Consider the following 21,009-nt stretch of genomic DNA (forward strand, 5'->3'; position numbering starts at 1 on the left):
ATAAATGATGGGTTGAATGTTTGATGATGTCTGCTCTTAACAGGGGGATTCTGGTGGTCCTCTGGTGTGGAATGGCAAAGCTGTTGGCATTGTCTCTTTTAACAAAAACTACAACTGCAAATACCCTGATGTGCCCAACGTCTACACGGACATCAGAGAATATGTTGACTGGATCAACAACATCACCAAGAACAAAATGTGTCCCATGTGAACCTTTGAAACAACGTTTAACTCCAGCAGAGGCGGTTTTTAAAGAAGAACAGTTTTTTCCAAAGATTTTTGATCATTTTAGCCAATAAAATAGTAAAACCATGATTTTACTGTTTGTAGGTCATTCCAAGTATCAGCTGTTTGATGTACTAGAAATTTCTAACAGTTGTAGACATGGAGTCCACATTTAAAAAGATTAAAAATGAAGATGCACAAAACCTGACTTTTCTTTTTTAACCGTTCAAGAAGAAAAAACTAACCGGATTCAGAACCACTGTTGTTTGGGGTGCAATGGAACCATGGCTGCTAAAAAGGTTTTCTTTCTTTCTTTCTCTTACTAGGATTTCCTGGTTCTCCAAACGCGGATCAGGACACAACCTTCATAACGTCCCACAAGTTTCTCTTTGGCTGTCTGGAAATCTTCAGGAAAATCTTCAGGAACACATTTCTAAAAGAGACTGATGTCAATAAAACTGTTGACAAATGAGTCCCTTTCACTGTGACCCTCCAGAACCTACAAGAAGACACACAACCTGCTCTGTGTGTCCTCATACTCAGGGAGGAGGTCAAAGTGACATCTTAATGACGTAAAACAAAACTCTGGAGGAAGATAACTTACTGTAGGGGGAACTTTTAAGATATAGCCAGCGTGTGCGCTCGCAAGACTTCTCTCATCGTCAGATAAACTCATCAGACTCCTACAAAATGGGTTAAAGCAGGGGTGTCAAACTCATTTTGGTTCGGGGGCCACATTCAACCCGTATGATCTCAAGTGGGCCGGACCAGTAGCGTAAAGGCAAAATAAGAGCTTTATTCTTGTTTTTTTAACCCAATTGGAAAACATGCCTCAACCAACATGGTAGCCTAATCATTTCTTATTACACATTCATTTACAGAGGCCAATGGATCTTAAATAAAATTAATTTTAAAAAATATTGGTTTATTCAATTTTATATAGACTAAATATTTTAAATCTGACACTGAAGCAATCCTGATAATAAACTCAAGAGGGGCTACATAAAAAAATGAAACATCTGCCTAAAATGTAAACGTCCAAACGATGACAAAATTAAACTAAATTAAACTTGCAAACATTTGTGAACATAAAAGTTTGAAGTTAACCTCCTTTCTCTCCTGAAACTTCGCCAGACCGTCAATATTAGGATTCAGATCACATTTACTATTAACACATTTACTGTCATTCAAGTGCGCAAAACACAATGAAATGTCCATTATTATTCATTGTTATGAGAATCTTTTCCTGGTTTCTGCCTGAATTTTGTGGCAACACCTGCCTTCTTCCTAACCTTTGATGGAGCGCCATCAGTGACCAAAATTACTTAATGTGACCAGTTCACTCCAACATCGTCCAGCACAGTAACTAGAGAGCTGACTATCATCAGCTGTTGTTGTGTCCATCAACTCAAGAAACTCCGCTGTGACGTTTCTTTAACACCTCTATAAATATTCACAGTTATATGTGATGTTGGTGTTTTCATCAATAGTGACTGAAAATACAATAAATGACTGGATTCCTTCATATGGCTGCCCATGTTTCCTCAGAGATGTTGTGTCTGGAGTCATAATTCTTGAAAGATTTACGTTTAAGGTCGACTGTTTTTTGGGAACAAGACTTCTGCAGCCTTCAGCATTTTTCCATAAGTTCACCATCAGAAAATGGATTGGATGTTTGCTCCAACTTGTTTGCAATAAGGTAGCTAGGTGTCACTGCTCCATCACTGTCGTCACGGCTGCAGTAAATCCAGATGGTTATTTTTTTGGTCCAGCTAATAGTTGATAAATCTTTTTTTTGTCCTGAAAATGGTGAAACTTTTCCGTATGGTGAGTCTCATAGTGGTTCTGAATGTTATATTCTTTCAGCACTGCAACCTGTTGATGACATACCAAGCATGCAGGCGGAATTGCGCATTTCTGTTATTTCTTTAAAAAATCATAACTCGCCACAGGAATGGACTAGAAACTTGCTTTCTTTTTTAAACATCTTTATGATTTTTACTCTTCATGTGTGGGCCGGTCTAAACCACCTGGCAGGCCGGATACGGCCCGCGGGCCGTATGTTTGACACCCTTGGGTTAAAGTCTGAGGCCGAGTATCCACCCCCAGACAAAACTGCTTACTGCGATAGTTTTGTAGCTCTTCTTCTGCTGTCATCTCCTGAATGCAGATGGGGGCATTGATGTCATCAGAACACCTGGGCAAAGTTAGCTGGCAGCTTGAAGATGAGACAACTCCTTATATGTCGCTTAGTGGAGAACTCCTCTTTAACTTGGCATTTCCTTTTGACCTCTGGCTTTTCTTGCTCTTCTATCGTGCTGCTGGAGTTCATGCTGTTGTTCTTTGGGTTTACATCACTGCAGCAGGTGACCTCCATCCATTTTCACACCTGTACTTTGATTCACGACTTTGACATTCTCCATTTGTTTGTGGTTCTTACTTTCCATTTTTGGAATAAAGGTAATACAAAATGAGCAATCTACAAACAGAACAATGATCACAAGATATTTGGAGAATTTATTGTGTTTTTATCTGTTTTAGGAATGATTGTGTTTTTAAGTATGGGCAGCTGGCCACTTAAAATTTCCTTCGGGATTATTAAAGTCTATCTATCTATCTATCTATCTATCTATCTATCTATCTATCTATCTATCTATCTATCTATCTATCTATCTATCTATCTATCTATCTATCTATCTATCTATCTATCTTGACCTTTGACCTCAGAAGGCTACAAGTGTAACTCAGCAGTACTTTGTGGCAGGCTGAGGGTACGTGATGTTTGGGGGACACACACTATGATGAGCACACACACACACACACACGCACGCACGCACGCACACACACACACACACACACACACAAATACACTGAAACTCACAAATACACACTGAAACTCACAAACACACAAGCCTTACTGCAGTTCTGGAACAATCTCCCGTTCTTTCAGATTTTATTGTTACCCCTCGTTTTATCCTTAAATATTACTCACATATTTCACCCTTGGGGTCAATTTGACCCCAGGAATATTTGCCTTCAGAAAATGATTTACATAAAATTGTTAATCAAGTTTTTTGTGTTAGTCACATTGTTTATTTGTTGAATACATAAATAACCCCTTGATACAGTGATATAGAGACAGATCAGTGGGTTGACCTGTTCTCTGGTGCCACCATCAGGCCAAACCTTTAAATTAGAATAAATGTATCTTGATAAGTTTTTATACAAATCTTCTCAAATTTACTGAAATACCTCAAGAATTTGCACCCTATTGGTTTTGGTGATGATATGACCTTTGCTGTAGCGCCACCATCAGGTTAAACTTTCAGTTTTAGAGTTAGTGGATCTTGAAAATTTTCATCCAAAACTTTTCTAATTTTAGGCGCACATTCATGACTCTCACAGAATAAACATATATGCTGATGTTAGTGACCCCTTTCCTTTTTTAAACATATGTAGTTGCTTATTTTTATCTTCTTTAGATAAAGTTAGAGAGTTTCTTTCTTTTTCTTTTTTTTATGATTTTGTGTGAAACAGAAAATCATAATGAGAATATAAGTCAGATAGTCAGACCATTGCACAGTTCTTTATGCCCAGAGTCGAACTTTTAGTCTCCACTACTGTACACAGGATGTGCAGAGAGTTTGTGCATGCTCCTTGCAGACATATTTCTTCTTAAGACTGCGTCCCACCAGACACACAGTCAGTCATGTTGAAGGCAGTCATTATTTGAGCTCTTCATTTGAGAGATGAGATGAGATGAAACTTTATCCCACGATAGGGAAATTCTGTTGTCTGCTGGAGCAGCAAAGTGACTTTCTGCAAAGTAAAGTGACCTTCAAGTGTTACAGTTCAACTCTATTATATATATAGAACATGAATAAATAACAATCAATTGAAAACATTTTACTTGACATGATAATTTTAGATGGGAGGCATGTGTAGTTGGAAAGACTTGGATGTGATCAACTCACAAGACTACATTGGCTTCCTCATTTTGGCAGGATTTCACACCACACCGCGAGAAATATCAAAGTTCTCGTAGTAATAGTTGTTTTCCTCACCCCCTGCACTGTTATGTATCAACCCTGTCATGGTGCCTCTGTCAGTTCTCATTCTCTGTTCTGCTCCTGACTCCACCAGCTGTGACTACTCACCTCATCAAGACTCTGCTCTACTTAAGGAGACCCAGCTCCAGCATTCATAGCCAGTTCATTGCCCCTGATGGTGCTCAGTCTATCCTTAGACTCTAGTCTGGTTCCCTTGTCTTGTTCTATAGCTAATCCTTTTTATTTTTTTTTCTGCCTCAGGATTTCATGCCACGAGAGTCACCTGAGTCAGACGCTTCCACGGGTAGCTACTACATTCCTGAAATCTCCTGAGAGAACCAGCCTTCGTTATTGTCTTCTGGCACGCCACGGGTTTCGAGATCGCCAAGATCTCCAGCCACACCACAAATCCCTTCTGCATCAGAACCTCAAGTCTTGCCACGACCACAAACTTCGCCAGGACCCCCAGCCACGTCAGATAAGAAAATCAACCTTATTACTTACCTACTCCTTACCTGTGTCCTCCTTCCGGGTTTCAGCATCTGGGTCTGTCTTGCCTCTGTATCGTGAAAAACTCAAAAGAATCAACTCTGCACCTGCAGGTATGGGGATGTTAGGTCAAACTCACAGACAGGTTTTACACAGCTAAAACAGCCAGGGGTCAAATTGACCCCCCCCAAGGATCACCAATGTATGCAATGTGTTTAGCACATTGAAAAAAAAAATCTTAATTTTATACTTAATCAGTTGTCTCCATCAATTTAGATAAAGTCATGAAATATGAAGTTAAAAAGAAAAAGGTTAACTTTTTTTTTTTTTTTTGGTGACAAACGTTGAATTGGGGTCAAATTGAACCTAAGGATAATAGGACGGTTAAACAAACTTTTCTTTTCTCACTCTCTTAACCTTTAGAAGACATCTTTCTCTAAGTACAAAGAGCTTTATCTTTTGCTTTTCCAGCTCTGTGCACGTGTCGTGAATGTAATCTTCCCTCCACAAGTCCTCATCTATTTTGTTTAGGTATCCCTGATACGGAGCAGCAAGAAGTCTTAAGACAGGGGAACTGAAAAGGAAAACACGCACCGCTGCAGCTGCAGTATTTCTCCGCGTAATTAAGCGAGTGCGCATCATCAAGATCTCTCTTTCACTCTCTTTGTCTGGCCTCTTATTCTGTGTTCCAGCATTATTTCCAATGAGTTATATCACTAGAGGAGACACGCCCGCTTTAGAAGCCTGGCCGACGGTGGCGGAGCGCGACGCCATCTTGGTGAGGTCGACGACGCCCACATGACATTGATTTCCATTGATTTTAGTGGTGTCTAAGTAGCTTTTATAAACTGTATATATTTTTAGATTTAAATATATTTATACATATATATAAATATATTATATTTTATGTATATAATGTATATATAGATACATCATTTGTTGTTGTTAAAGAAGAGAAACAGTCAGCCTTAAAAGCTCAAACTTGAATGAAAATGCATTGTTGCAGGACTTCTTACAAATAAAAAAATTATTAGAAAGAATTTTTAAAATTAATTTCTAAACATTTAGAAGTTTTAGACCTCTTTGACATGCAATTTAAATTATTTAGAAAAACCCAACAATAAGTTAATAATAATAATAATAATAATAATAATAATAATAATAATAATAATAATAATAATAATAATAATAATAATAATAATAATAATAATAATAAGTCCAAAAGTCAACAATAGATTTACCCTAAAAAAAACAATCTGGCCTCTTATCAAAATCTGTTTCCACAAATGTTTTGAACAGCCAGACTGTATTACTAGTTGGTACCACAGTGATCCATCTGGGTTAACTCTTTTGATAGCCAAGATCCACTTTTTCCTGAAGTCTGAGTCCATTGGAAACCTGACTCAGTCACTGAGTCAGAAATGTATAAATCTGTATAAATAGCCTAGTATGCTGTATATAGGTTTAGCCAGTAGCGGTTCTAGGCACGGGCCGTCCGGGCGGTGGCCTGGGGCGGAAAACTGAAGGGGGGCGGCACCGGCGGCTCAGCCCTTGTAAAATATTATATGCACCACTATTGGTTTACTTATGTCACAGTTTGTGAGTTTGTAACAGCCTGAACCTGGCCGCGCCGCCGCCCTCGCCCCGCAGCTGTGCGCTCTCCTGTCTTTGAGAAGTAGACACAAATGTGTGTGAAGAAGAAGGGAGGGGGCGCGGGGGGAGCACGGAGCGCCACCGCGTTTGCGCATGCGCAAAACCTGGCGGGCTCATCTTTCAGGGGAGGCGACGGTCGCGGGCTTGATGAAAAAAATAAAAGTAAAAACTCCGACTGCGCCGTCATGTAGCGAATCAGCGCCCCTGGCTATAGCTGCACGCGCTCCTGCTGAAAATGTGTGAAGAAAGGGGGGGGGGTGCGGGGAATCAGTTCAATTGTGGGACGCTTCCAAATTAAGTGGCTAGGTGGGGACAAGGGGGGGGGGGGGGGGGTTTGAATCTACTTCATAAAACCTTTTTATAAGTCAGTCATAAGGTGACATTCTATAACCTACACTTTAATAAAGGTATAGAAAATATATTCTGCTTTTTTGGGTTAATTTTGTGTTAAATGCCCGAATGAAAAAATGGCAACACAAAACAATGCTGTCACTAAGGTGACAGTTGGTTCAGTCGACGGACTTGATGCCTTCTTCGTGACGTGAGGACCTTTATGCCAAACAAACGCCAAAAACATCTAAAATATGGAGAAAAAAAGGTCAAAGCCATCTGGTGCCCAATTTAGAAAGAAAAGAAAAGAAGAAGAGGAGAAAAGAGATAAAGAAAAGGGTAATTCCTCACAGCTTGATGCATGTTTGTTCCAAATTCTAATGCTACCTGCCCTACAACAACGTTGCCGATGAAAACTTTATTTTGGTCGATGACCAACACTTAAGTAGGCCCAAATGTTGCAAATAGCGTCATTTTTTTTTTTTTTTAGATTTTATTCTTAAAAATTTGCTCTGCCTTAACTTGTAACATTATGATTCATGTGTCTGTCTGCTCTGCTGTAACACAAAGGTTTTGTTGTGTTTTGCTGTTGTATACTAGTTCATAATGTTAAAAAAGCTGTGATGGTTACACAGCATGCTGCTGCTGCTGCCATAAGATGCTAATGGGGCAAATAATTTGAGATTGGTCTTAAATTTAATAATCGTTTGTGACAGCCTAAACGTTTTCCCAATGTTTTTTTGACATTTAACTGGGGATTTAGGGGTTAATTTTGAGCCTGCATATGAAGTTTATTTTTTATTTGTTTTACAAATGTGGGGTTATATTTTTAGCCAATAGAATTTCCATAAATCTGTAGGTAGTTTTAAAAATGAATATTTACCATTTACTGCAAATCTATGGGGACAAAACATAATTCAACAGGTCATAACTAAAAATGTTCCAATCAAAGGATTGAAGACGGAAAACATGAGCTAATTTTTCTTCTCTGAAGTAGAGATCGATATAGAACATGAACATTTAAATTTCCAATTCATAAATGTTTTTAAAATATTTATTTTAAATTATTTATTTAATATTGATTTAATATTTCTTAGCTAACTGTATTTTTGCATTGCTTATGGTCTTTTATTTTTCGTGTTCTGATAACTATTATAATGCTGTTCAGAATTCTGACATCTTTTGTATCCACTTCTTAATTTCAATGACAATAAAACATGTCAGTTGACAAAGACAAACAAAGTTCTGTTGTGACTATGGGGGGGGGGGGGGGGGGGGGGCGCCTGGGGAGGGTCTCGCCCGGGGAGTAATTCAGGGTAGAACCGCCACTGGGTTTAGCAAAATAAAATGTACATTTATAATGACAGCAAAATAAATCATGCAACATCATGCAGCATGTTGATAATAGCCCTGCATCATCATGCATGTCAACATATGTTCTATTAATGAAGCCCCTGCAGCCTTAAAAGAAAAGAAATTAAAATACTTACCTGTGAAATGATATACCTTCCTCCTTCATGGACTCGTTTTTCTGATTTTGGCAGTTGAAACCCGCACAATGAATTGGCATTATGCACAAAATGTGTTCACATGCATTCAGCAGTAACTTGACCTCACCAAGATGGCGGTGCTCTCCTCCCATGAGGAACCACGTGATGTCTCCTCTAGTGATATAACTCATTGATTATTTCATGGTGCAAATGTTTTTATCGTGTAGGGAGGAACCTATGCGCACAGCTTCCGGCGGAACTCTATGCCACAACAGCAAGCTTGACTACACGCGCGGCTGCAGCGACCACTCTCTGTTCGAAAGAAAACAACTTTCATGATCATAAAAATATGTAGATTATTTTACCTTTAAGAAATCTGGCGAGTTTTTTTCCTGCCAAAAATACTATGGGATGAATTGAAATTTCGGGTTTGCTTTGTGCTCGGGCCTGCAAATCAAGTTTGGTCGGGTTTGGACCGGGTTGGGCTTTAAAGCCCGCGGGCCTGTGTCGGGTCGGGCTGGATTTTTTAGGCCCGATCTTACCTCTATTGCCAGAAAGCTCAGGGATCCCTCTCCCTGAGTGGAGAGAGGGCTGTCGGGCCCAGGAAGCCAGCACCCAATGGACATGTTGCCAAGGGTCCGGTAGCCCCTACCAGGGATGGGTTAGGGGACAGATGGTCCGAGGTCCCACCTTCCTTGTAAAATGCATGTGTGTGTGTTTGTGAGGGTGTGTGTGTGTGTGTGGATGTATGTGTGTTTGTGTTGGAGTGTATATTTTTAGGGGTAAAGGGTGTGTGTGTGCTAAGGGGATGCAGTTAAAATTGGTGAGTAGTGTATTGAGAAGACATCTCCTGATTATTAAAACCGACCAGTCTGTTGGTCCATCAACAGGCTGCAAACAACTGCAGAGTCTCTTAAAAGCTGAGGGAATGCAAGAACTTTCCAAACAGCATCACCTGTGCAGATGAAGACATGACCGGGATGCTTTTTCCAGGGTCTGCGCTTTTTCAACCTATTCGAACAAATGAGGCCTCAAGTCCCCCTTTTTGTCTTCACAGGGAAATTCTGGTGACCAACAAGATGGCTTTTGACATTTCTACAATAAATATACCCAAAGCCGACATCTGCTCAGCAGTTTTACCTGCAGAGGAGATCATCAAGCAAAAGGACTGTTGAATGTTGCTTCTTTCCACTCTTCCAGTTGACTAGTTAATGCTCACAATGTTTAGTTAAACATGTGACTTAACTGTCTTTGTTTTGTTTATTTATTTTATCATTTTAGTAATGAGATTGATAAATCTGTGAATTTTTTATTGTGTTAACTTCTACAATGCTACAATCAATCAGAAACTGTTTCATTTACTAGTTTTAATATAAGACTCACTACCAAAACTTTCACATTCTTAGCGCTGCTTATTATTGGATTTTTTGGGATTTTTATCTTGTGAAGTTAGCTTCCCATTGACATTTTTTTCTGTCTTGTACTTACATTTAAAATGTGACGAATAGAAAAACATGAATCAAACAAAAGTACAGTGTTTTCCTTTTAGAAGTTAACAATTTTAACCTGTGATGATTGCTTCTGAACATCCATGACGACAATATATGATTTACTTTTCGGAAGTGACTTTTTGTATGGATTATACAAAACATAAGAGCTTCTGTCTGACTTTAAACGAATCAAACATTTGGTTAAAATGTCAGAACTGAGCTTCTTAACATGTAAAATCAAGACAACCACCCCACCATGAGGTGAAAAGAGTCAGAAAGGAAGTCTGGGAAGGAAAAGAGATAAAAACATGAAGCTTCTACTTTTAGCAAGTTATTTTTTTCTGTGCCGGAGCCCCAACACACAACAGACATAAAAGACTAAATGACAAAAGATTCTAAAAAATAAATTGTTCCGTTCTGCAAAAAACCACAGACAGGAAGATGTCAGCACACTGAGCCCCACAGCTAGCTTCTATGTGATGAATTAACCACACATTTCTCCCGTTTCTGAAACAGGAGAAAAGAGTAAAATGCAGTTCCTGTGGTGGATCACAATAAAACAACACAAACAATGTTTTTCTGTGTTCAACTGTTCATTAAGAAAAACCAACACATCTGCAGTTTTAAATCTAAACCAAAGGAAGACTAGCTCAGCTTCCTTGTCCATCTCCGTCAGAGGCAGGATGGTTCAGAAGCAGGTAGCTTGTGGCTCCGCCCATTTCAGCTGTTATGTCAAAACTGAGAGCCATTTTTCAAGCTGTGTGTTATTAACTGCTCCTGATTCAACATGATATGAAGGAACAAATCCACAGAAAAACAGTTTTAAGCTTAAATTATGTTATTTATGTCTTACACCATGAGAAAAATGCCACAAAAACATATTAAAAGAACACCAAAAACTCAATTTTCACTGGAGTGGGTCTCAATGACCCGATCATCACCCTTCACCAAAGAATTTGTTCATTTGACCAAAGACATTATTAAAGTGGAACAGAAATAACATTCTTTATTCATGAGGGCAAAAACAAACAGCATTTCCTGTTCAAAAGAAAACACTTTGGAACCATTCCCTTGCTTAATAATCAATTCTTTTGGAGGCTTTATCTGTTCCTGTGATGGACTGGAAAACTGTCCAGGGTGGGATAGGCTCCATTCTGTGACCCAGAATTGGAATAAGGTGAGTGGATGGATGGATGGATGGATGGATGGATGGATGGATGGATGGATGGATGGATGAACAGATGGATGGGTTGGTCTTGACCCTGGTTCACTTTCATGCCCTTTTCCTGCTATTAGAGAACAGACAGAGATGGAGACGCTGCGTCTCTGCTGCTGAGAAAACATGTTTACAACCTCAACTGAAGATCATTGGAAAAACTGTGTCAGATGCTTTTGTAATCTGATGTAAAGCTGACCTTTACACCCACCTTTGCTTTGATTTAACAAGAAGCATGACGCAAACATCAGGACAACATCACAGAAGTTTGAACGTTAAAGGTAAAGCTGTGTCAGCACTCAGCCGCCTCGCTGCACTTCAGCAGGTCTGAGGTGACCCAAACCCCCCATAGACTGAAACCAGCTGACCAATGCTTGCTGATTTAAATCCTGACAGATGAACCAAGTGTTTCACCAAAACTCCAAACAGCAGAAGGCTATTTTCATCTGTTCATCAATGCAAACTACTGGGAAACTGCATCACTAACAGGAACAAGAGTTTGAAAAACAGAGAACGGAAAAGATCAAACTCATAAATACAAACATGGAAAGCTTCAGTTTCAAGAATGTAATCATTATTTCAGTAAATCAGAAAATCATAGCATTTGTTGAATAAAGTCAAACAACAGTCCCTGAACAAGATGAAGGTTAAACTGTGCAATTCTGAAAATCTTTGAGATGCAGAAGACAGGATGCGGTCTGATGTGGAGATAAATGATCCTTCTTCTTGTTAAAAAGCAATGTTCAAGAACAACCAATGTCAGATTTATTGATAAAAGGCTCAGATGCAGCTGAGGTTTTTTCTATCTGTAATGTGGGCGGTCGCCCAGGACGCAATCTTGTGGGGGGCGAGCCCCCTGCAGTTCTTTTAGATTAAAGCTGCTCATTTCCACGTAATGTTAATGCTGTTTAAGTGTTGTTAGTATTCATGTTGAGAGCTTTCAGGGTTCAAGCCTGCATCCAGCCAGGTCACCTGTGGCTGGGCCTCACACTCTCACACACATCTGGGGCAATTAAAAGATATCAATTCACCTGTGAGGCATGTTTTCAGACTGCTGGAAGAAACCAGAGAAAATCCACACATGTACAGGAAGAACCCAGCTGGGCTTCAAACCACGGCCTACTGCACCACCGTGCGGCTTGGGTTCAAACCTACCACGGTACTTGGTGGACATATCTGTTCCATTGGTGGGCTGTAAAAGTGTTGCTGCCTTTGGTTATTATGCAAACGTCTCTGCACTTCAAACCAAAAGTTACAGTGAAACGTGGATAAAATGAATTTGGAACTGTTCGGAGGAGGTGCTTAACTACAGCACAACGCCCGAAATAAGCTGTGAGCACCGCTATGGTGCACTCATGCTGTTGAAAACATAATCAGAGCATTTTCGGTGATGGAAAACAAAACCCTTATCAGTCACCATCTTATCTGTTGTGCCACGGAAATATGAATACTGTGGTTTTTTCATCTGTGAAACTTTCAACCTGTTCAGACAAAACAAGATGGCAAGTTTGCTGCTTTATCATGTTGACCTATTTTTAAAAGCAGCAAATACGTTTGCCCTGTTTGGTTGCAGCTCCTGTTGATGAGGTACAGTAGAAAACATGCTGAGTGTTGTCATTAATTGCTGATGCAGGTTGATGGATAATCCCATCTGATCATTGACATAAGCCAGTATTGTGACACCAACATGCATCTTGGTGTGTCAAGGTTAGCAGACTTCAGAATACCTGCCTCCATGTGCTCACGCCAAAAACTGTCAACATGGTCACCACAGTTCATGTTAGTTGTTCATGTGTTTTATGGAAACACAGACTGTTTGGTCCAAACATGAGTTTGTGTCTTTGGACAATTTGTTTGGAGTTCAGTAAACAGGTTAACTCTGGTTTGCATGGAACCAATGATCTTGATCCTTTCGCAAGTGAATCGTGGTGCAGTTCCCTGTACTCTACAGTGTGAAAACTCTGTAAAGAGCAGCCATGAACCAAAGACAGGAGGTGAAGTTTCTCCAGATTATAAAAAAGTCCACAGCATGAGCAATGAATTAGGATAAGTATAGAAAATGTCTTATGTTGTTTTTAAAGTGTGGGTACAGGCCCCTTGCTGACTGTGTACAATACACATCTTAAAGGGTGTGAATATTATTGGTTACCCTTATGTGTTGTTTAAGTGTTCACTGTGACTTGTCGCACGCAGCATGCCGATAAGTATCAGTATGACAACCTGTATCCACCTGTTAGGACAGTTGGGACTAAGGCTGATCAAACAGATTTAAGATAATGTTCACAGACTCGTTAATATATTAGATCACAATTCTATTAAAAATCTGGTAAACAATGAATTCTCATTAGATCCTGAAAAAAGCCTTTGATGGACTGAACTGGAAGTTTCTTCTTGCTGTCATGTAGAAATGTAGTTTTGGTGAATCTTAGATCTTCCATAGCTAATCACAATTAACGAAGACATCATTTAAATTTCACAAATGAACAAATGAAACAGGAACCAAACAGGGTTGGCAACCCCCCTCCTCTTTGCAATACCTTTTAAACCCTTTTGTCATAGCAATAATAAAGGAGTGGAGGGAATTACTACAAAACACATCATTGTAGACTATTTCCTAAAGCAGATGATCTTTTTTTTTTCTTTTAAGACCTACAAGCCTTTGTCTGCAGAAGTATTAATACATCTTCATTTATTTCTTTTCTCTGGTTCCGGGTTAACGAACGGACACGTTTTGCCTGCCGACTGCTCTTTAAAAGATGTTCATGTGACTTAAAAGTTATTTCAACGATCGTCAAGGGACTTAAAAGCTGATTATCTCTAAGAAAGACAGCCGATCATGGCCCCGAAGGACAAACTAAGCAACATGTAACAGTGATGACATTAAAGCGGCACTTGACGAAATCCATGCTAAGCTAGCTCCTCTCATGGAACTATTTGAAGAGTTCTGAAGACTCCTAGCTGAAAACGAGCAACAAGATATTTGGTTCGAGATTCTGGAGAAAAGACTGGACGAGATGGAACAACAACCAAGGATGAATATTGTCATCCTCACTGGATTACAGATCAAACCTCGGGCAAAGCTAAATGCAGCTGGAGTAAGCATTGCTAATGCTAATAGCAATGCTAGCATTCCTGCTGGTTCTTCTGAAACGAGAAGCAACTGAGTGTCTCTAGAACACCAAGTGGCATCATTTTTTACGTCTAAAGGGATTTCCCTGGATCTAAATACCATTGAGACCTGCCACCAGCTTCCCAGGAGAAAGGAGACGGATAAACCAGAGATCCTCATAAGGTTTGCGAATCAAAACCACAAGCTAGCTCTGATGAATCAAAGGAGGAATCTGAAAGGATCTGCTGTTTATCTAAAAGACCATCTGACCAGAAGGAATGCTGAAATAGCCAAACATGCTAGGCTTCTCAGGAAGCGTAAGCAGATTGAGAACACTTGGGTTAAAGGCTGCAGGATTTCCATCAAACCATTCGGTCCGCCGGACTGGTCCAAGGTTCTGGTTGTTAACACCATGAAGGACTTTGAGAAGTGTTTGATCACGAATGTCTTAGCCAACAATTGCAGTAATAAAACTAAGAGTCAAATTTAATTTCAAGAAAATAGGCACCTGGCATCTGTGACCCTGATTTTTAGCAGAGAGTTCTGAACTACAGACAACTTGACCTCAACTTTCAGTGCCGTTGACAGCAGCCGCAAAAGGATACAAACCTTTATCTGATGTCTGCAGCGAAGAGAACTATAAACTCTGTTTAAACCAGCAGAACGGTGTGTTAATCAGAAGAAGAAGGAATACCAACCCTGGACATTAGACAGAATATGGACCCTTTTTTTTTATCACACAACGTTACCTTATTATAAAAAACAAACTACTGTTTAACATGATATCTAATTATATTAATTGACTTGCTCCAAAAAGTAATGATTTGTTATGTTTATTTTCTGACAGTGTTTTGTTTAATCATAAACATGATTTTTTTTAAAGAAAATAATCTGAATATATTTTAGATAACTGATCTTTATATGGTATGTTATTGAACAAAATATTTATAACTACTTTACATAATTATGAAGTAATTCATCATTGTCATGTGATTTATTGATACTAAAGCACACGTGATGACCTGAAACTGTGTTGGTAAGGCATTGATATCAGTTGAAAAGTTATGAACCGGATAAAATGGTTACGGTAGAACAGGGGTGGGATTATATAAATTTGCTTCCTTCCACTCACAAGCAATCTTTGATTTAATGTCTGATTATTCTAAGTTTGATATGTCTTTGAATGAATGCATGAATGCTTATTGTATTGTTTTGTGCATTATTCCTTGATTGGTTGAAATAAACCATTTCAAATAAAAAATTCAAATCAATAAAAAAAATATTCTGACTTCTCTGCAGAATGATCCGATCTTGTTCAGGCAAACTACTACACGTATGTGTGTGTGGCTAGCAGAGTGTGTAGTTCTGTCTGCTTGTTCACAAAAATGCAGTCCTTAAAGCAGGGGTGTCCAAACTACGGCCCGCGGGCGAACTGCTGCCCTGTTTTTATTGGCCCGCAGCAAATTTTGAAAATATAATTGAATTATATTTTGAATTGGCCTGCACATGGCGCTGGAGCTCAACTCTGTTGCACTTCTCAGTTTCAACACTAGATGGAGTCGGTCACTGAAAGGTGTTTCTCCACTAGACAAAATTAAGCAAAGAAGAATATTTACCGCGAGTCATCAGAAATGGCAGCACCGAAGAAACGCAAGTTAGCAAGTGAGTGTAGAAGATTTCAAACAGGGCGGGAAAATGAATATTTCTTTAAGGAAATCAACTAGGGATGGCTATCGTTAAGGTTTTAACGATACTGCTACTCTTATCGATACTGCTTATCGATCCGGTACTCTTATCGGAACTCTTATCGATACTTTTTGAGGACGAAAAAAAATAAATAAATAACAAATTAAGAACATTAAGTGTTTTATTTCCTCACTATGAAACAACATTGTTTTTTTTTTTAACAAAACATTTTACTTTATACATGAGAATGTTCCAGACAGGATATTTATTTTATTATTTAATCTAATTGTTTTTATTCTTTATGAGTGTGATGTTTCATTTGATCTTTTGTCCATTTTCCACAACCTTGAATCGACTTTTCTGTCTGTCAAACACCAGAGTTAAGTTAAGTTAAGTTAAATGATGGAAACAAATTCACTTTGATGCAGACTCCTTTCTATTTTGCCAACTCCATTTATTTTTCTTTAAATCCAGTAAACAGAATAAATGATATTAATTTTACGGATGACAACTATCATTAGTTATTAATTATTATTAAGTATTAGGAAGCAGCTGATAGTTTGTCGCGGGTCTGGAATCATAAGCGGTGAGTCTAAGCCCCGCCTCTCTACCTGTTTGTTGTGTGCTCCGCGTGCAACGCCCCCCACCCCCCCTCCCGCTGCCCCAGCCTGTTCTGCACAAACAGCGCAACATACGGTCATCGTAGTAGCAAGGTGACAGCATGGTAGGCAAACTTAATAATTTTTACGCAGAAACGTTAGTTCTTAGTCTAGGGCGCTCACGTGTCCCCTACGAGATCGCCACTGACTGTGTGTGCGCTGCCTTGTCTTGTGTGTGTGCGCGCGGCGCGTGCTGTTGAGCAACAGCCCCGCCCCCCGTGCACACAAATAGACAGACAGAGCTCTCCGCTTCAACGAGAATACCGAAATTAATATAATCATTAATTAACGGAAAATTGACTGACTTGGTTAGTTAAATATGGCAGATAACGCTTATATTTTGTAGGACACACACACAAAAAAGTAACTTCTCCAGTACCGATAGCAGAACCGTTCAGGTCAGATCTTAACGATACTGCGGTCTTAAAGAATGCGGCCCCGGGGCTGGTTCAATACCGGGGCACGGTACCCATCCCTAAAATCAACGGACAGTGTGTCTGTTTGATTTGCACTGAAGATGTTGCCGTGATGAAAGAGTATAATGTCCGTCGGCACTATGTCCAAGCATCAGAGCAGCTATGCTTCGTACACAGGTGCCGAACGAGCACAGAAATCCAAGCAAATGCCAACTAGCCTGCAAGCTCAACAGTTTTTTTTTTTCCCATCGCGGTGAGTCAACTCAAGCAGTCCCATCCAGGCCAGCTTCACTATTTTCCTCTTGTAATTGGCAGCGTTACACGAGCGATTGCCGCCGGCCTGTCTCTCCTAATAATGGCCTTCACGTCTCCCCACAGGCTTCATAAGAGCAAAGGGCACGGGCTTAGGAAGTAAAGGAAGCTCCTATGAGCTGTCTCCGTCTGACACCTACAAGGATGCTGTTTGCAAGGCCATGTTTGCATACTTCACAGAGATAGAGTGAACCAAAAAGGTGAAGAAAATGCATTCTGAACTGTGAAAACGTATTCCCTTTATGTAAAAAAGAACTTGTTGTTTTGTTTTTGGAATTTCTTTTGTTCATAGCTGCATATTTTGTCACAGAGTGTAATTGTAAAATGAAGCTTTTTAAATTGTGTGCGTTTAATGTTAAAATTGTCCTCGTTGGTCACCCATAAGCCCTTTTTTTGGGTCTACTTTTCTGAGAAAACAGTCGACTCTTTATAAACTACAAAATCGTGCACTCTGCCAGTCAACCACACTAACGGCTACGTATGTAAAGATCTGCTGGCTTCAGCTGCTCAATAAACCCGTTCTGAACTGCCTGGTTGGATTGAGGTTTCTGTCATGTCTCGTCAAGTTCCTGTCAGTCTCTGGTGTTGTCTCGTGTTTAACTTCCTGTTTTATTTTGAAGGTTTAACTCACCTCTCGTTTCAGTCCTTCCTCTCCCTTCCCTTGTCTGTTTCCCCACAGCTGAGCCTGCCTCATCATCCCTGATCGTTTCCACCTGTGCTTCCCTTCCTCATGTATTTATAGCCAGAGTTTCCCTGTGCCTGGTTGTCTTGTTTTCTCCTTGACAAAGCCAAGCCAAGTTTATCAAAGTCTAAGTAATTAAAACCATCTAAAACTCTGCATCTGAGTCCAGTCCTGTGTTCTGCCCTGTCAGTTTCATTGTCTGAGTGAATGTTTCAGTTTGACCTGTGCTTGTTTTATGTGGCACTGATCAGCATCACTGCTCCCACTGAGAGCAATGTTCTTCACATTATAGGTGAGTTAAAAATACACAGTAATCACTTGTCAATATGTCACCTCTTGTGTGCGGCCCGAACCTTTGCTCCTTTTTCTGTATTTGGCCCTCACCAAAAAAACTTTGGACACCCCTGCCTTAAAGCAACATCACACCCTAGTTAAGACAGCTGGTGACAAATGAATGCATATGAGAACTGCAATGAGTGACCCCGCCCCACTGGGGTTCTAAAAAGGAAGTACCTGTAGAATCCCATAGACTTCTATAGAGAAATAAACAACTGTTACTCAGTCATTCTATTGGTCAGAATAATCATTTATGATCTGATACATTTTTAACATTTTCTTGAAAATCCTCATTTTCATGATATTTTGTCTGTAGGTAATATTATTCAAGTTATAAACTGACCAATCAGATGCCTCAATAAAAGTAGGTGGAGCCTGCTGGCCCCCACGTCCAACTTTTAAAAGGTTTGAAAAATCTCATGCAGCCAATTTTCAAGTTTTAGGGCTGTGGCCTTCCAATAAGCTCACTCCTGATTGGTGATAATGATTGTCATGAACACGAGGCTGTTTTGATCTGTGAAAGCCTCTGAGTTTGTAAGTTTAGACCAGGAGTCCCCAGACTTTTTCCCAGCAAGGGCCACATGACGTTTCCGTTTTTCTGATCGAGAGAGCAAACAGTGGTGTCTACTAGGCAAGACTCCTGAAAACCTCCAAAACTGGATTATAAGGAAAGAACACAAAAACCTTAAGAGACTGCTCATATGAGTGATTTAGGAGATTCTGCTCTTACAACTGAAGTTGAACATTTACCTAAGATTGTGCATGGACAACAGAAGCTTCATTTCTGTGAACAACTCACAGAGATTTATTTGGTTATTATTGATTTTCTTAAATCTAAAATACTACTACTTTACATTTCCTGACGTTTATTTAAAGAACCCAGAGAGGGTTATTTGTTTTTTTCCTGATTTCATAAAGAGTCTTATTATATATTTGCTGATTATTATTATTCTTTTTTTCTGGTGAAGAACTCAAAGAGGATTATTTAATATCATATTGGGTTATTAAAATTTGGTTATGTGTGGCTTTCAGTTTACATTTAGGCACCCAAGCGGTCGTCACACTTTTTCTGTCTTAAACTGACCCTGGCCCCCGGACAGAGAATGGAAAAGCTGGAAATAGTCTGGGGACCCCTGGTCTATAGTTCCACATTAAGAGGCTTTCACAGATCAAAACGGCTTCATGTTCGTTCAGAAGCGATAAAATCTTGCAACCTGTTATTCTGATGTTCTTGACTAACTACAGACTGTTTTCACATGATGAAAATTAATCAAGCTGCAAACACGCAACCATTTAGCATAAAGGATGTGGTCTGACGTGGTGTTGAGATAAATAATGATTGGCCTATGATCAAAGCAGAGGGCGGTACATGTATAAATATCCGTAAGACTGAGACCATCTTAAGCTTAAGTGTGATTTTCTGACACCATGAAGGCTCTGGGACAGTTTCTGCTTTTCCACGCTCTTTTTTGTGCTGCATCACATGGTAGGAAAATGTATTTATTTATAATTCTCCAACAAATGGATATACAGCAACCTGATTTCATTGTACAGTTCAAGGAAGTGTCATCATCAATGGGGAACTTGCTCCAGAAGGTTCCATGCAGTTCATGGTGTCCGTCCAGAACAAAAATGGTCACGTGTGTGGAGGCTTCCTCATCTGCGAAGACTTTGTGGTCACTGCTGCTCACTGTGACAGGTGAGAAACTAGACTGCACAAATCATCTCATCAAGGTCTGTCAATTAGCTTCTAAATTATGAAAGTATCAATAATTGTCCAATTCCTAATCCTTCAGTGGTCTGAATCACGTCATTCTGGGAGGACACAACTGGAAAAACAGCAATGTCAAGAAAATTCAAATAAGCAACCAATACAAGCACAAAAAATACAGTGATGTTCAATATGGCTACGACATAATGCTCCTTAAAGTAAGTATACATTTAGGTAATCCAGAGGTTCTGCTGATAATACATCCTTATGGTTTAAGTTTTTCCTATTTCTGCTTGCTGGCCCCACCTGTGCTATGGATTCTTCCAATTGAATAATCACTTTTCACCGTCTGAGGAGTTAAAACCGAAAATGTCTCTGTTGCAGTTGGCCGAAAATGCTACCATGGGAGAGAACATTAAAACAATTCCGCTGGCAGAAAATGACATGAATTTGAGTGTAAATCAGGAGTGCTCTGTGGCTGGATGGGGGAAGACGGTGAGCACTGGCGGTCTTGCGGATGACCTGAGGGTGGTGAATGTGTCCATCATAGATCACAATGACTGTCAGCAGAGCTGGGGGGGCCTTCCCCCCAATGTGATCTGTGCAGGTGGAAAGTATACAGTCAAAGGATTCTGTCAGGTTGGTTTTCTCAGTAAAACAGTTTGTAAATTTGGTAGATTAATGATGGGTTGAGTGTTTCATGATGTCTGCTCTTAACAGGGGGATTCTGGTGGTCCTCTGGTGTGCAACGGCAAAGCTGTTGGCATTGTCTCTTTTAACAAGGGTGACAACTGCAAATACCCTGATGTGCCCAACGTCTACACGGACATCAGAGAATATGTTGATTGGATCAACAACATCACCAAGAGCACAGAGTGCCTCATGTGAACCTTTGAAACAACGTTTAACTCCAGCAGAGGCAGTTTTCTGGCCTCATTTAAAAATGAAGAGTTTTTCCCCAAAGATTTTTTTTATCATTTTAACCAATAAAAAATTAAAAACATGATTTTACTGTTTGTAGGTCATTCCAAGTATCAGCTGTTTGATGTACTAAAGATTTATAACAGTTGTAGACATGGCGTCCACATCTAAAGAGATTCAAAATGAAGATACACAAAACCTGACTTTTCTTTTTTAACTTTTCAAGAAGAAAAAA

The 21,009-nt window shown here is 39.6% G+C and overlaps 2 protein-coding genes and 2 long non-coding RNA genes across 5 annotated transcripts in view; all 4 read left to right on the plus strand.

The window, feature by feature from the left end:
- LOC101163727 (kallikrein-7) overlaps window positions 1-21,009 on the plus strand; it is a 93,849-nt gene that overhangs the window by 1,052 nt on the left and 71,788 nt on the right. The window contains exon 5 of one of the 2 annotated variants that reach the window (XM_011473837.3): window positions 44-428. The exons of the other annotated variant lie outside the window; for it this stretch is intronic. Within the exon in view, the coding sequence (XP_011472139.1) occupies window positions 44-211 (168 nt within the window). The 3' untranslated portion in view covers window positions 212-428. Of the gene's footprint in view, window positions 1-43; window positions 429-21,009 lie in introns of those variants that run through there. 2 annotated transcript variants of the gene reach the window in all.
- On the plus strand, window positions 4,394-9,760 carry LOC110014921. Its single transcript, XR_002873164.1, has 2 exons — window positions 4,394-4,876; window positions 9,294-9,760. It is a non-coding gene; the product is annotated as an uncharacterized LOC110014921 (long non-coding RNA).
- Window positions 16,808-17,655, plus strand: LOC111947351. Its single transcript, XR_002873165.1, has 2 exons — window positions 16,808-17,065; window positions 17,191-17,655. It is a non-coding gene; the product is annotated as an uncharacterized LOC111947351 (long non-coding RNA).
- Window positions 19,527-20,856, plus strand: LOC101163964 (anionic trypsin-2-like). The gene is made up of 5 exons (XM_004067829.3): window positions 19,527-19,628; window positions 19,697-19,841; window positions 19,939-20,071; window positions 20,238-20,492; window positions 20,574-20,856. Exons 1-5 carry the CDS (start codon window positions 19,571-19,573, stop codon window positions 20,739-20,741), a joined length of 759 nt encoding a protein of 252 aa, XP_004067877.1. The 5' UTR covers window positions 19,527-19,570; the 3' UTR covers window positions 20,742-20,856.

The sequence above is a fragment of the Oryzias latipes genome, chromosome 4 (assembly GCF_002234675.1).
Source record: "Oryzias latipes chromosome 4, ASM223467v1".
Taxonomy (NCBI): domain Eukaryota; kingdom Metazoa; phylum Chordata; class Actinopteri; order Beloniformes; family Adrianichthyidae; genus Oryzias; species Oryzias latipes.